This window comes from Phallusia mammillata, chromosome 2, assembly GCF_965637545.1.
Source record: "Phallusia mammillata chromosome 2, kaPhaMamm4.hap1.1, whole genome shotgun sequence".
NCBI lineage: Eukaryota > Metazoa > Chordata > Ascidiacea > Phlebobranchia > Ascidiidae > Phallusia > Phallusia mammillata.
In genome coordinates this window covers 20,557,088-20,572,445 of record NC_137253.1, presented here as the reverse complement: position 1 = coordinate 20,572,445, position 15,358 = coordinate 20,557,088, and the positions used below count along the sequence as shown (strand labels likewise).

At 38.1% G+C, this 15,358-nt stretch overlaps 2 protein-coding genes and 1 long non-coding RNA gene across 3 annotated transcripts; all 3 read left to right on the top strand.

Annotated features, from left to right (window-relative positions):
* The first annotated feature begins 237 nt into the window (after positions 1-237).
* On the top strand, positions 238-1,039 carry LOC145214580 (uncharacterized). The gene is made up of 2 exons (XR_013857074.1): positions 238-462; positions 642-1,039. It is a non-coding gene; the product is annotated as an uncharacterized LOC145214580 (long non-coding RNA).
* Positions 1,040-3,668: 2,629 nt separating this feature from the next.
* LOC145215528 (TATA box-binding protein-associated factor RNA polymerase I subunit A-like) lies at positions 3,669-6,636 on the top strand. The gene is made up of 3 exons (XM_080084227.1): positions 3,669-5,134; positions 5,324-5,411; positions 5,469-6,636. The coding sequence occupies exons 1-3, from the start codon at positions 4,896-4,898 to the stop codon at positions 6,498-6,500; spliced, it is 1,359 nt and encodes a 452-aa protein (XP_079940353.1). The 5' UTR covers positions 3,669-4,895; the 3' UTR covers positions 6,501-6,636.
* A 67-nt stretch (positions 6,637-6,703) lies between these two features.
* On the top strand, positions 6,704-14,475 carry LOC145215526 (protein virilizer homolog). The gene is made up of 10 exons (XM_080084225.1): positions 6,704-6,912; positions 6,994-7,807; positions 8,103-8,281; positions 8,356-9,298; positions 9,398-9,526; positions 9,944-10,158; positions 10,352-10,914; positions 11,041-11,403; positions 11,595-12,804; positions 12,960-14,475. Exons 1-10 carry the CDS (start codon positions 6,755-6,757, stop codon positions 14,392-14,394), a joined length of 6,009 nt encoding a protein of 2,002 aa, XP_079940351.1. The 5' UTR covers positions 6,704-6,754; the 3' UTR covers positions 14,395-14,475.
* Positions 14,476-15,358: the final 883 nt, after the last annotated feature.

The window sequence follows — 15,358 nt, the reverse complement described above, 5'->3', positions numbered from 1 at the left end:
TCGAACAAAACAAAAAAATGTAAACAAAGACAAACAACAACTTGAAGAAAGTGTGTGTGTTTAAAATTTCGTCAAAGCATGTTTATTTTGGGTCTACGTAACAAAATTCTTGCAATGATTTAATATTAATTTGTTTTTTGACGGTTTGAAACCTTAATAATTAAAAAACCTTCCAAAATATTAAAAAACTAAACCCTCCAAAAAATTACATGACCAAATACTTTGCCTCAACCGTGAGCATATTTCCAAAATGTTTCCGAATTCGAACCACAGGGCTTTTTCAGCCAATCACAGCAGCGGAAATCTGCGGGTTGCCGTTACGTCACGTCTAGGTTGCTAAGCGGTTACTTTGACTTCAATATTGTCGACGTTGCAAGTTTTATGTCAGTTTTGATTAAAAAAAACGTTTTTACAAGTCAGAACGCAGTGAAGACTGATGCATTTTGTATGTTTGAACTGAAGGTAATGTTTATTAGGTTATATATAGTAAATTATACACACATCATTTTTATTGAGTGTAAAATCACTTTTGTGCAATATATGCTTCATTAATGTTAGATTATACACTCATACTTTTTATTAAGTCTGAAATAGCTTTTGTGCAAAATATTTTCTATTATTAATGCTATGTGTTTGTTTAGGGTAGCAACGCAACCCCTTCAATCAATCAATGTTAAAATTTTACTTTGTATATGATGAGCACTGCATGCAGGCAAGTTTGCATGGCATAAAAACAGTGTGTTATGCCTCATTGTCTCTAGTGCAGGCACCTATGATCAACGCAATTAAACACATTATGCATGCCATACCTTGGGATCAACAAACTGTTCCTAACCTACAGAGATGAATGGTTTATAGTTGTACACAGTGCAGTTCTAACATAAGTGTACACTGGGCACGCCATTTGCATAGTTGTTCCAAACAACTCCCAATATTTTCAGTTTTGAATGTTGTTCTGTGCCACCAATGTATATGTTATTTTTATTGTGCATGCTGGAATTTTGTCGTAAGTTTACAATAAAACACAAGCGATCTTAAATAGCAAATTGAAGTAGTGTGCTTGAGAGCAAATGCAGGATTAAAAAAAACTACTACAGTATAAAGTAAATTATGAGAAGATTTACTTGTGCTAGCCAATTTATTGTTTTTCTTGTGACATTGAAATGATAATAGTCCCAAAAAATGTTGTACAGAATAGCTACCACCTAAAAACAGATATGCAGCAGTGTCAAATTTTTTTTTTCCTTATCTCACCTGATGTGAGCAGCTTTTTCTCAGTTATTTATTTTTCTTGTTTACACCAGTTTTTTTTATTCATTTATAATCACTTGTATGAAACAAAACACCTTTTCACTCTATATTACCAGTCATATTTGTCAGCAAGTTAAATTAGTTTGTCTTTGACCTTGCTACACAGGCTATTTATTTTCCTTCATAGTTTACATTAGTTTATTTATTTGCAACTCTTTATTTGGAACAAAACAGTTGTACCTAAATTGAAACACTATATCACTCATTTCAACAGTCCTCCAAAAGTTTGTTTATTATGCATGCAGTAACCACAGTTAAAAATAATCAGTCAACACAGTTCTATAAAGTAGATCCATTAATAATCTATTGGTATAACATTCTCCATGATAGTCGATATGTTTACCAGTACAATAACTTTAGTTATAGCTAATTGTCAAGAAAATGCTATTTAACTTGGAGTGCTTGATGTCTCTGATCTGCCCTACTTTTTCCTGTTGTCCATCCCTTCTCAAGGTTTTATTTGTTTTGGCAGCGCAACTGCCCTTCCTTGATTCCACACATACAGGTCTGAGCTCTAGTGGCTTAAGGCACCATAAGCTATAGGTAATCACTTTGGAGCATGGAAAAGTAAATTCTAATTGTTAAACAACAAATATGATTATGCATCCATGCAGGTTCTGGAATAGCAAATAGCTCAACCTACAATCCAATAAATTAATCAAAAACCAATTGCCCCAATCTACAAACCAAATTAGGTAAATAGTAAGCAACATGATATCTATCAGCTGTAAAAAATTTATCCCAGACCATTTAACAATTTATACAAAAATACATAGAAAAGCTGCAGAAAAAAAGTAAAACACGAAAGGAAATGAATTTTTGTACCAACCATACCAAGAAAATATATCATTTTAATGTCAGTCCTAAAAAAACAATGCATTTTGCTCCCAGCATTGCAGTTGCCAATTGAGTTTCTTTCAGATGAATGAAGTGCTGATCTTATTTGTGCAACGAAATGAGCAGAAGAGATAGAGTTCTTAAACCTTTCTGATGCTTCATGCTTCATAAGTTTTGTTTTAATGAAAGTCACTAGAGTGCTTGGTCTTTATAAGCTCAGAACACTACTAAATTTAAGAAAAGTTCTCTGCAGTGTAGTCCGGACATTCAGTCACTGGTTTATGTGATGGTCCAGCAATGCTACCAGACAATGAAGTGGGTGGATTGATTTCCATGGCATTTGAACAGTCACCATGACCTTGTGTAGATGTGTGGTGGTCAAATCACTAAAGAATTCCACAGATGGTGCCTGCTCCTGACCCAATGCAACGTCTACATACATATGCTTCTGAGGTGCTGATGCCTGATACATCCCCAATTGGACTACCACATAACAGGACTGTAAGTGAGGCATTAGTCTGGTCCAGATTGGTTGTAGAAGCCACAAACACCATCTCAGAAGATTGTAACATCATTTTGTGGATTCTTTCCATGATCGGACTTACAATGGCATGAACATAAAATCCTTTAAATTGCTCAAGGCAGATCTTAGCCTCAGATTTATCGGCATACTTCTGTAGACCACAAAACAAATTTATACCACTTTATGCCACAAAGTTACATTTACGCCACTGGTCCCAGAGATATTACACAGAGCAGGGTTTTGGATTATGGCAGTTGTTAGTGACTGCTGCACTTATTCCATCTGTAACAAGCAACTTGGTCTCATGGGTTTGAACTTTGTAATGCTTGAGACACTAACTATCATTGCCAAAAATATATAAAGAAAATATTTTTTTTAGATTCACTGATCTTTAGCTAACCAAGGTTTCCGGCAGCTTTAAGCAAGTGATTGTGGTTAACTGCCATACATGGGTGAGTAGAAACCAACTTAACTGATGTTTAGTTGACTTGGTGTAAAGTTTGATCTTAACATCCATAGACACAGGACACAAAGTGTTGAATTTGATAAAAGCATTAACAAAAGCATTTAAAGGTTTCCCAAAAATATTTTAGGGTTGAAAAATGTTTTGCATACATTCCAGCTAGTATTAGAAACTACACAAAAAGACTAAAAACCATTTCTTTATTTCCTTTTGTTATTAATTTTCCTTCAAGTTCCACAATTTGCTGCATGGAATCCACTTAACAATATCAGATAATTGTTTACAAAAAACCTTGTGATTAATTATCAAAAATGCCGTTTAAAATGGTTTTATTTTAGTAATACAATTATAAAACCACGCAAAACCTTAACTTTCAAACATAGTAACTCAACTACGCAAGCTGTCTTCTGATTGGTTCAATGAGTCGACTACGCTGATTGGTGAAAAAGTCACATGACCCGGGAAAACCCGCCTTTGTGATTCGCTTAAAAAGCCCTGTTGTTCGAATTCGGAAACATTTTGGAAATATGCCAACCGTGACCGAATGGCAACCATGCGTAACTCAATTTAGTTATCTATCTTTGGCAGAGCATTATGGTGGAAAAGTTCGTTGTTTGCAGCATTGCAGGTGAAAGTAAATTGTGTTGCATTTTTCTGAACTAAAGCATTGATAACTTGTTTTGTTGTGCTTGTGTGACTGTGATTTGTGTTCAACTTCACTTCAACCTAAGCCAAGTGTATTAGCAAAAATGAAAGAATTACTTTTTCTGTTTATGATCTGATATACTTTAATACTTTTAGTAGCTGTTTTACCTTGTCAGTCAATATGCTACTAAAGCATAAACTGCCAGCATTGAATACATCTAGAGCAGGGGTCGGTTCGGTAACCCCTGGCACGCGTGCCAATGGTTTTTCATGGCACGCCAACTGATTTCCCTGTTTATATTGGAGTAACATTTTAACCTGTTACACTGCTTGTTCACAGTTTTTATCATACCATTGTTGTAAAATTCAGCCTTACATGTACAAAACAATCTGTTTTCTTTTTATTATTGTTATCTGCTGGCACAAACCACTATTATTGAGAAAAAACGTTGGCACACGAAGCCATTACCACAAGGAAATAACAAGTTAATTGGCATCTGTCGCCTAAAAGTAGAGATCCTTTTCGAGAAATCTCGAAAAAATCGAGTCTTGAATCTCAAGAAATAAATAAAAATTTCTCGAGAAATATTACTTCACGTATCTTAAACAAAAAGTAAATGCAACACCACTTATTACGTGTATTTTTAGTTTAAACTTGGCCCTAGAGCGGACTGGGCACATAACTTTCTTATTTTGCTTCCGTAACAGCGATTTTAGTGTGCGTTGCTGCTAAACTTTCACCTTTCCCAGACAGTAGTCACGCCTGGTTGCATAAGATCTATAACAGTCGCTTCGTTTTTTGCTGGTTTGCTAGCGAATCACTACTTGCGATCGCTACTACAAGCGAAAAAACAGACAATCGAAGTTTGTTTTTGTTAGAAACTCGGCCTAAATAAAAATTTCGAGACTCTCGAGATTCTCGAGAAATGGATTTTTAATTTCTCGTTTCTCGAGAAACGAAAAAGTCGAGAAATAGAGGAACCCTACCTAAAAGGTTGCTGAACCCTGATCTAGGGTTTAGCAATGAGCAGCAATTGTTTGCCTTTGTGTTTTCAACTGTTCGACTTCACCATTTAATATGTATATAGGTTAGGTCCGTTAGGAAAAAGATACTTTATGAATAATGATATGTCTTGTAGTAAGTCAAAGGAGATGCTGTGTGACTTTCTAAACACTGTTGTTGTACAGTTAAACTCAGTGGTTGATGCAGATCACAGAGAACCTGTTTTAAACTTAAAGTATGGGACATCCCAATGTTGCCAGAATGAAGAGCGAACATTTTATCATAACAATCCTTTGGCAGTTACACGAAGAACAGGAATACAACTTTTGCACACCAAGTTACTGCAACAGAAGTAAGTAATAGCAACAGTTCAGGGGTTTAATGTAATTGTTACTTTGCTAACAGAGTTAATATCTGGTTGATAACAATGACCAGCTTGATAATACTGTGAATAACTGCTGTGGCCTTATTGTCATTAAAGTATATTATGTCTTTTTAATTTAAAAAATTTTAGGTTTAGTTTTATTCATTTTTACTTTAGATGGGGTGATGTGGTAGTATTGTTGCTTGGCTTAATGCGTGTCAACTGGAAAGAACATAAATTTACAACTGAGAAGAGATTAGAACAGGTACAAAATGTTTTTTGCTGATTTAATTCCTTTTAGCTTAAAACTATTCATTTTTAGATTTTGTGGAGGGTTGGAGTTGAAACGATTTTGCAACATCCTCATTGTGTTTCTGACCCCAAAGATCACCTATCAGCCTATAACCGTATATTAGGTTCCTTTTGTGATCAAATTGACCAAGTACATGTCCTTCTGGAACATAATTTCATATTGTTATGTCAACAAAATTTTGAAACTGCTCGGAAAGGTTTTCAACAGTATGATACTATTGAGCGCAGCATAATTGGTATTAATGTAAAACAAAACCGAGCAAAAAAGATAGCATTTTGGAGTGATACAATGGAGGGGTATTTGGGAATGGTTGAATATATCTTGTGGAAGGTTGCAGTTTCACAATACATTGTTGAACACCAACCTTCATTAGAGGATCCTCAATGTGAAAAGGCAAATTTAGCGAAATCTGCATTACAACATTTTGAAAAGATCACGGATAAACCTGGTACTTGGGATATATTTGTTTCAAAGCATGTTGAAATACTATGTTATTATGAAAAATATGAAGAAGCAAGAGAAATGTTATGTTCATACTCATCCTCCCACATGGACAATCCCAATGCCCATAAATATCTTTATCAATTCTTAGCTAAACACTGTGATGTGGATGTTCCACGAAAAGATGTGCAATTTTTGGCATTAAACAGTTTGTTCAGTGTTGCACCTTCAGATGCTTTATGCTTAAAACTGCATGATTTGTATTTTGAAATGTGGCTGCAGAGCAACCCATCAATCTCTTCCTACATGGAGTTTAACCCAACATCTGATTTGTACCATGCTTTAGAAGTTTTATTCACACTGCTTGATTATCAAATATGGCACACAGATATCCGGCCTTGGAAAAGATTGCAAGAAGCTGTTGTGTGTTTGGAAGAATTGTGGGGCTGTGATGGATGTGGTTATGTGGTCAAAACTATTTGGAAAGACACTGAGCGAGATCAGTGGTGGCCTAATCTATTTTTTAGACACATACATGAAAGCAATGAACTCAATAGTATAAAATCAAGTATTGTCAATGTCTGCTCTATAAAGCAATAATAAAATGATTTGTGCAGTCAAAATGGTTTTGTTTTTTATTTATTTACACTCTTATGATGTTCCATTCAGTGAACTTAACCTAAACGATCTGTAAAAGAAGCCCCAGGGAAATGTTTTAATGTGTAAAATCAGGTTATTGTTTTGTTTTTTCTTTCAATTTAGTCAATGTAGGGTGAACTTCCTAATAATATTTTTTTATTTGTTTCTTTCTTTCAGAAAAATAAGGACGTGTGATGTTTGTAGGCTTTTAAACAATGAAGCTGTTATTTTGTGATACGTTTTCGCAAGAGCCAGCTGATGGAAGTGTATTCAGCAGTTGGGCAGCCATTAACTTCCCTGTCCCAGTAGTCCTTGAGGAAATTAGAATTTTATCAAGAGGATACTGTTTGCATGACCAACTTGCTAATGAGGGGTAAGTTGTCATTTTTTTATAAACTGAAATGCCACTATTTTTTTGACGCTTATAAATAATTATGCAATGTATTTCTTTTAGTCAAATTGGAAGTACAAGCCCGGCACAGTTTCGAATAGATTTCTTTGCCAGTGATTCCAACAATGATTCCTGCAGCGCATTTGAGAACCTGTGTACTTTGGAGTATAAAGAGTCATCTCAAACGAGTGTACTTCCACCTTTACCGTTTGTGACAGACAAACTTTTGTGCAGTGGATGGTACCAGCGAGTGACTATTGCAGTTTTCGGGGCTGAGGCCTCTGATAGTGTTGCTGTAAAAGCAATACGGGAGAGAAGAGAGTATGGCAGCAGAAACAGAGCACTATTACCAACACCAAAAGAACCACCCAGGCATACTGATGTCCCCCGACTTCCAGACAAAGTTGATGACAACTTGCAGAAGTTTACAAAGGTGCACAGTAGTTCAGTTACACCACCAATTAACCCCCAAACAGATCCTCAGCCTCATGAATTTGAACACAATAAATCTGGGGAAGGCGCTGCATTTAAAGGCAATTTTTCCAATCGACCTCCTGAAATTAGGCCTTATACTGACCGACAGCCAATTGACTTGCAGTATCAAAAAAATAGAGGTGACTTTTACAACAAACGCCCTCCAGCACTTCTACCTACTCCTGGAAGTAATGAGGTTCGAGATTCCCAGAGAGGAAATAAGTACCAATACGAAAGGTTGGATCGATCTTTACGCAGAAGTTCACAGAATGATGTCGGTGATTGGCATCATGAACAAAGAAGGACCTCCAGACAAGAACATGATGGTAGGAATGCGGAAGTTGCTAATGATGAAACTATGGAGCAAGACAGAAGTTTGTTGCATCAATATGACACTGAACAGGTATACTGACATTTTAACTGTAACATTTATACTACATTTCTACAACTAGAGGCAAATCTGGATAATCACGTAATATGTTTAATTGCATAGAAAATGCAAATTCCAACCACAGCTATTTGTGAGAAAAGTCCTCCGGTTAATCGAATAATCTGGTTAATTGCGTAAAAAGCTTGACAAATTGGTTATGCGATTAACAAACATAAATTTGATTTATAGTTTAGACTGTTAAATATGTAAAAAAATGAAATTGTAAAACAAAATGTTAAATGTTAAAAATTGACCCATTAACTCATAGAGGACTGATGAGGAATGGATGGATGATGCAGAATATGAAGAAATTAGTGATGATGATATTATGGATGAGGATGCAGCTGCTAATATGGAAGCGATTCTGGCGGAAGACATGTTGCTACCAAGCAGTATGATGAACTTTAACCCATTTGATATGATGGCATATCCACTGACATATTACAAGTAAGACTTTTCCTGTACTGTACTGGCTGTAAATTATTGGCATTTGATTGTCTGTTTTTTATTTTTACTCCTAGACCACCAGAGGTGACGGAAAGTGAAATTTTACGTCACAAGGTATTGGACCAAATTGAGTCAGGAGAAGACACTGCAAGTGATCAAGCTGTTAAGGAGATGCAAAAGGGAATTTCAGAACTACAGCAGCTTATCGATTTGGCAAAAAGTATGTGCTTAAGTCTGGAGGAAGACCAAAATATGGGGCAAACCTGTGGCATAGAAATTGTACCTGGAAAAGAAGCTGAATGGGTTTCATGTATAGAGAAGATGCTGCCAAAATTGAAAGGTTCTCTGTCATGTTTGGACCTGAGCAACACTGTCGATATAGATTATGTTGCAATTTTAGTTTCCTACTCAATATATTGTCTGAGATTGAATAGCCCTTTGGCAAAAATTCTCGGTGTAAATGTGAGAGCATTGAAGTCGGGACTCAGTTTGGCTCTCGAGCTTTTACATACCAGTGTCGAAACTGCTGAACAACTTGTACAGCATGGTTTACTCGATGCGGTTTTCTCTTTACTTGAGACTTCACATATTGCATCTTCTGTGAAAATAAGTGCTATCCATGTGCTTGATGCAGTAACTAATTGGCCATTGATGATGCATTACTTTATGTATGGTCATGGGGACAATAATATTGATTTTAAAACCGACTATGCCAGAGCGGTGGAAATGGCATTGGTATCTCAAGCAGCAAGAGTGGCAGCTGCACTCGCTCAGCTGGTTCAGAAGGCACATATCTACGAATGCATGGTCTACATAAAAACTGCAACTCATGCCATAGTCAGTTCAAAAATACCTGCCGAATATGCATATGTTTCTGAAGAGGAAAATGATGAAGCTGATGAGATTTTTTCCGCTCATGATGAAGCTGACATGGGGGTTGTTCCTTCTGTTGCAGGATATGAAGTTGTTGAGGATTCATCAATACCAGAGGATGAAACTCCTAGCAAGCAATCTACGGTATATAACAAATTAGTTATTAGGTTGCAAGATGTGTAAAACACAGTTTTGTGTTGTTGTTTTTTTAACAAAGTGTAATTGTGCTGATAATGTAATCAGGGTCTTGGAGATCATGACAATCTTCGTATTATTCAACAAAGTGGACACCGAAGAGTTTTTGGTGAAGCTTCTGGTTCTGAAGATAATGCTGATTCAGGACTGAAGAACTCTTTTGAAAGTGTTCTTGTGGTAGGTATGCTTGGTGTAATTTTGAAGCTAACCTGTAGTAACAAACAATATAAATCATTGTGCAATAAGCAATACCAGTGTTTCTCGCAGTGTGTGCTGCTAAAGATTTCAAAGTGTGACACAAAATGGTAATTTTGAGTTACATAAAGTATTGATGATGAAGTGGCTGTGTACATGACAATGCAATTGTTGAAATGATCAAAAACAGTTTAGATGAATTGTTTTAAGGTCAAAATAGATTTTATTTTAAAGATTTTATTTTCTGACCTAAACAAAAAATGTGTGTACTTTTTAGGCACATGTAACCATCAGCAGTTTTGTTTAAAAAAAAGTTCTTGGATCAGGCAAAACCTGAGAATAGACACTTACATTGTGACAATCTTTAAAAAACTAGTCTGAAAGCAAGTTTTGTTTCAGGAAAACACCACTCCTCTTGAAAGTGTGTTCAGTTTGGAAGATGTTAATGTAACAAATGAGGTAATAAGCAAACTTGCTAAAAGTTTGGATGAAATTTCGGTTGCTTTTCGCAATCCTTCAGCTTCTATTGGTCAACTACACATTAAAGCTTTTCCAGTAAAGTCATCACAGCCCTTGAAACAGGATCCAAACCTGTGTGATGTGACATTATTTAGGTTAGCTTGTTTTATATTATTATATTTTTACCTTATCCATATTTATAATTTATAGAAGCAGTACCAGTGCTGAATAGTAAACACCGAAGTTTTTTGTCAAATTGTTTGTTTATAAATGCGCCATGTTACCATGTGAATTAATATGATCACTTTAAAATAACATAACTTTAAATAGCTATACATTTTCTTGTAGGATGAGTGAATTTACTGGTCTTCTGCCGTCCATACAAGCGCTAATGACATTACCATTTGTGTCTGGATTCAAATCTTTGTTTGATTCATGTTGTGGCTTTTTGGAGCAACTGATGTCAAATGCAAAGCAGCTTTTACATGTTTGTTCCAATTCTGACTCCCTGATTCATGTAGTTCACCATCTGCTAAAATCTTCACAAAATCTAGATGTTGAGATACCTGGTACACCTGGAAACTTTGCACTGAAGCTGGCTATTCACATCCAGTGCATACAATCTCTTGATCACATCAGTAGCTTACTGGAGCAAGATATTACGGATGAAGAGGATGAAGAACTTGTCCATGCCTTGAGAGTCCTATATTCTGTTACTTATCTGCCTTTGGGAAAGCAGTGTTTGGCTAGGATCCTTGCAATGGATGATTTTGTGACATCAATGGTACCTTGCTTGTTGTATCCTGCAAAGGTTTCAGATGTTGCTGATTGTAAACCTGAATCTGTGGAAAGGACTTCCACAAAAGACTCTGAAGATCAGAAATCTGAAAGTGACTCCAAAATTGTAGAAAGTAAGTTAATAAAAAAAATGTTACTATGAGGTGTAAGTTTCTCTGTCTGTACCTCTGTTGTAAGAAACGTTTTTAGTTCTCAGCTTTTGATTTTATGTTAACTGATTGATTTTTTTTTCTTAACAGGTTCAGACAAAAATGATGAGAAGAAACCTGAAATTATCTATCACAGAAGTGCAGTAAATCATTATGCAGCCTCAATTGTTCTAAATACACTGATCAAATCAGAATCAGTTGCATATGTCTTAAAACATAAAAGCATCTTCAAAAAAACGTGCCTTGCCAGGACTCACTCCATTCCGAAATCAGATGCATTAGCAAACTGGTTACACCCACTGAAATCGACAGTAGAGAGTGAACAATATGATCTTGGAAAACTTCTGGTGTATTTGAAGACTGAATCTGAGCAAATGGAATGGAAAACCTTTCCTGACATTGGACCAAAAGTTTGCATGGGACTCCGCATGCTGTGTCATGCATGCAATACAGGTGGGCATTCCCTTTTATGCTGTCAACACAATGTGCCTTTTTGTTACCAATTGATGTAACGTTCAGTACGGTGCACTTGTTTTAAATTAAAAATGTGTGGAATCTGATAAAGTTACTTTGTTTTACCTTTTTTTGTACATGTCAAGTTTTGTTTAAATGATATTCTAAATCTGTCTTTTGTACTTAAACAGATAAAACCCAACAAGGCTCTGCTAACTTGAGACTTCGAATGAAGGACATGTTTTCTGCTGATGGACTCAACATCCTACTTACAGTAATTGAAAAACTCCACACCTGCTTGGTTCACGTTTGCCATGGCCTTCGTGCCATGTCTATTGGTCTCCCCGTCACTCTTTTCAACACTCTTATTTCAGTGGCACGAAGTAGTGTAAAACTTGTGGCACTCATGCACGATCAACTCTTCACTGCTGGCATTGATGGCAAATGCGTTAACGGGGATCGGTTTATCAAAGCTGTGGTGCCTTTGTACTCGGATTTGTATATCCTCGCAAGGCCAGTAGACACCATACTGTTGGATGACATAACACAAATATTTGTATCTGCAGTGTCTCAGTTCTTCGAGCACAAATCCTGCTTCGATCAGTCCGACGGGATTTTATGTGAACTTCTCAAGCACGCCGAGAGCCAATGTGACAACTTTGTCCCAACTTTAACTCTTTTATCACAACTGTTGCCGCTGCCTTTGCCAATAGTAAGTCCAGAAAAACCAGATGGCGATTCTGCGTCGTCTGTTCTTAAACTGTCAAGCATGTGGTCTACTTGCATTATGCCTCATATTGACCGTCTCATGTCGCTTCTCCTGCCCTTGTCAGCGTCCAAGTGTCGACCCCTTCTTGATGTTACCGTCGCCTTAACACAGCAAGTCATGGACTTATCGCCTGCGCTGGCTCACGAAGTCGTGCGCAAGTACATCGAAGAGATCGCTCCTTTGCTGGTAAACACCACAGTGACTCTAGAGGACGGCTCAGAAGCAAACGATGAGCAAATAGCAGGAGAGAAGGAACTGATGCTTTCACCAGAACAGATCACCACAATCGCGGTTTTTGCTGAAATTGCGACGCTTCCTGCTGCAAAATCGGCCACCATATCAGCACTGTACAACGAAGGCGACGGAATTCTCGACCTATGGCAGTATGCAAGTAGTGACCTATGTCCGGACGATGCTGTAGCGGCCACGCTTCTTTTGGCGACTGTCCTCGTTGACTCAGATATCGCACTATTGCCTTCCTTCGATGATGACCTAAAATCGTTATCCACCTACGTTCCTTCGACGCTTCACTTGCGGCAGATAACAAGTTTGGCAATTCAGCAGCTGATCAGCCAATCAGATCTTGTTGTGGCCCGAGCGTTGTTGGTCATTCTGCGAGTTGTTGATCAGAGGTAAAAAATAAGCACAAACATTTTTGCATGATAAAACTAAGTCATTTTTTTAAATGGAAAGTCCTTAACGTTGTAACTATTATTTTTTTCCATTTGTTTAATGGTTAAACAAACTGATTTTAATTTTCTTATTATTATTGTCGTGTTTTCCCCAGACAAGCGCTTGCATTCATACGAAACGGATTGTCAAAGAGCGACACCCATCTGTTGAAATGCATCGAAAACATCAACGAGAAATTCGACCCGAAGAACTCGCAATCTGTTGATGTCGCTATTAACCTAATTGCGCTGCTTTCGGACATGATTGAACCGGAGAGCATCGATATGCCCGAAGCTGACTGCTGCAGACCGTGTTTGACAATAACCCAACTCTCCACCCTTCTGCAATGGAATGACAACCCTCAACACCCACTTCGAGTATTTGAAAGTAAAGTTAACCAACTGTGTTCGTTTGATGACGAAAGCTGTGACGGGGCTTTGGACAAACTAGCTGTGTTGCGACAAAGTTTGGTTGTCGTTGAAAATGGTGCGGGTGAAATTACAATCGTACAGGAGCCCGATTTACCAGCACCTCCTCCTCTAGCTGACCAATTCGCCGGACGTCCTGTGTTTGTGCTTGGAACTGATGACACTATTTTAGAGAGTCGTCTTGCCATTACTTGTCCTGAGTTTTGTCCCGCTAGCGAAGAACCGAAGACAAGTGAATTCGTAAGGTGTGATTTAGTGTCGACAGCAGTTGAATTCTGCCCTGGCTACGATCTAGCGGAACAACTGAGCAAACTTGCCAAGTCCAGTGATTTTCTTTGTGAAGCTCTGGATTCGGATTCGTCCAGGTCTCGACGCCAACCTAAAGTTGAAACGTACAGTTCAAATCATGGCAAAACCTTGACCTACATGAAACGGTCGCACGGATTACTGTCGCAGCCACGACCTGGCAGGGGACGTGGGAACGTTCATAACCGGCCGTTTGATCTTTTCCGGCACCGGAAACAAAACACTAGTCGTCCTCCATCGATGCACGTTGACGATTTCATGGCTGCTGACGAAGAGCAATTAAAGCAGCAGAAGGACGACGGCGGAATATTCAAGTCGCCACAACCTCCATCGGTTTCCACGCCACCGTCCAACCGCCGGCAGATGTCGCAGCCTTTTAAGCGAGAGTTCACGCAAAAGAGTCGCGGAGGTCGTGGTGCGCGAGGAATCCCACGGGCGCCGAGGGGAAGCTTTTCCAATAGCAACCTGAACCAGGGCAAATTTCGACCACCAGTGCGCGGCCGTTCCCAGGAGCGATACAGGGGAACAGGAACAACTCGTCTCTCAAGTCGACTCAGCTATTCACCAAGAGAAGGCTTTAAAACTAACAAAACCGAAAACCCGTCCTGGGGTGTTTCCAACCGCAACTTCACGCAAGCTGGAGGAAGCCAATACCGAGGCCGTGGCACAAAGTTCGCGAAATATCCAAGAGCACCGCCATCGCCGTTTGGTTCGAGTCGAGGCGGAGGAAAGCAGTGGCAGAACTCGCCCTTTCCACGCAGAGGTCGCGGATACGGGAAACCTCGAGGGAAACACATACGCTCGTTCACACGTTAAATAGCAATGCAATTAATGTAACATTTGGATGAATCTATGCGTGTGAAAGTTGCTCGATCAATAAAACTTCAGCTCAGCGTGTTTTCACACATACTGAAATTGTTTTTCAGTACGATGACGTTTCTTTTGAAACGACCACGTGATAGAAAAATAAGATAAATCGGATAACGAATTACGTAATCCGATTTCCCTTACTTTTCTATTGCGTGGTAAGCTACGTAACATACTTTTTAAGTATATTGCCTTCATGGCACATTGTAGGGAAAATCTTGTTAATAGCTGCTTAAAACAATGAATATAGCTTTTACAATAGGAATATTGTTAAGGCCTCTTGCAGATAACAGTCAGATTCTGAAGTAAGTTTAACAGTTTCGGGGACACTAAATTCGCTGTTTTAAAACTTGTACCTAGATCCAAAGTTAACCTGTCTCAAAACGTGTTACCTCTTGGGGGTTTCAATGGATTTGACTTGGGATTCACAGAAAAGTTTTGGGACCCCAATCAAACTCGAGAGACAAACTTTGTTTTAATGCGTTGTTCTCTTTCACACTATGTTTTCAAATATGATTTTAAAAATAAATGGGCTACGAAATGTAGGCCAGTCTATTTGCAAACTATTGTAAAGTTGTTGTATGACTAAATATTGCTAAAAGTTGTGTTTGGCGAACTATGTTTTTTTTTCGAGGACAAAAAAACGTTTTTCACGACGTAAACTTGTTACACCACAAATAGAAGTTTTGAGCACGCGCGTTACTTGAGGTAAAAGCATTGGTAAAAGGCTCTAGATCTAGATCTAGACTATGCTAGCCTACTTTGGATTGAATACCAAGCAGATTTTTCACGTGGGGCAGTAGCCTACTTAACCATTCTGTCATAAATGGACAAACACAGCTGTTTCGACTAACTTGGACCAGAATACTAGGTTCTTATTTTTCACAGTTTGACTCAAACCACAAGGCTGTGG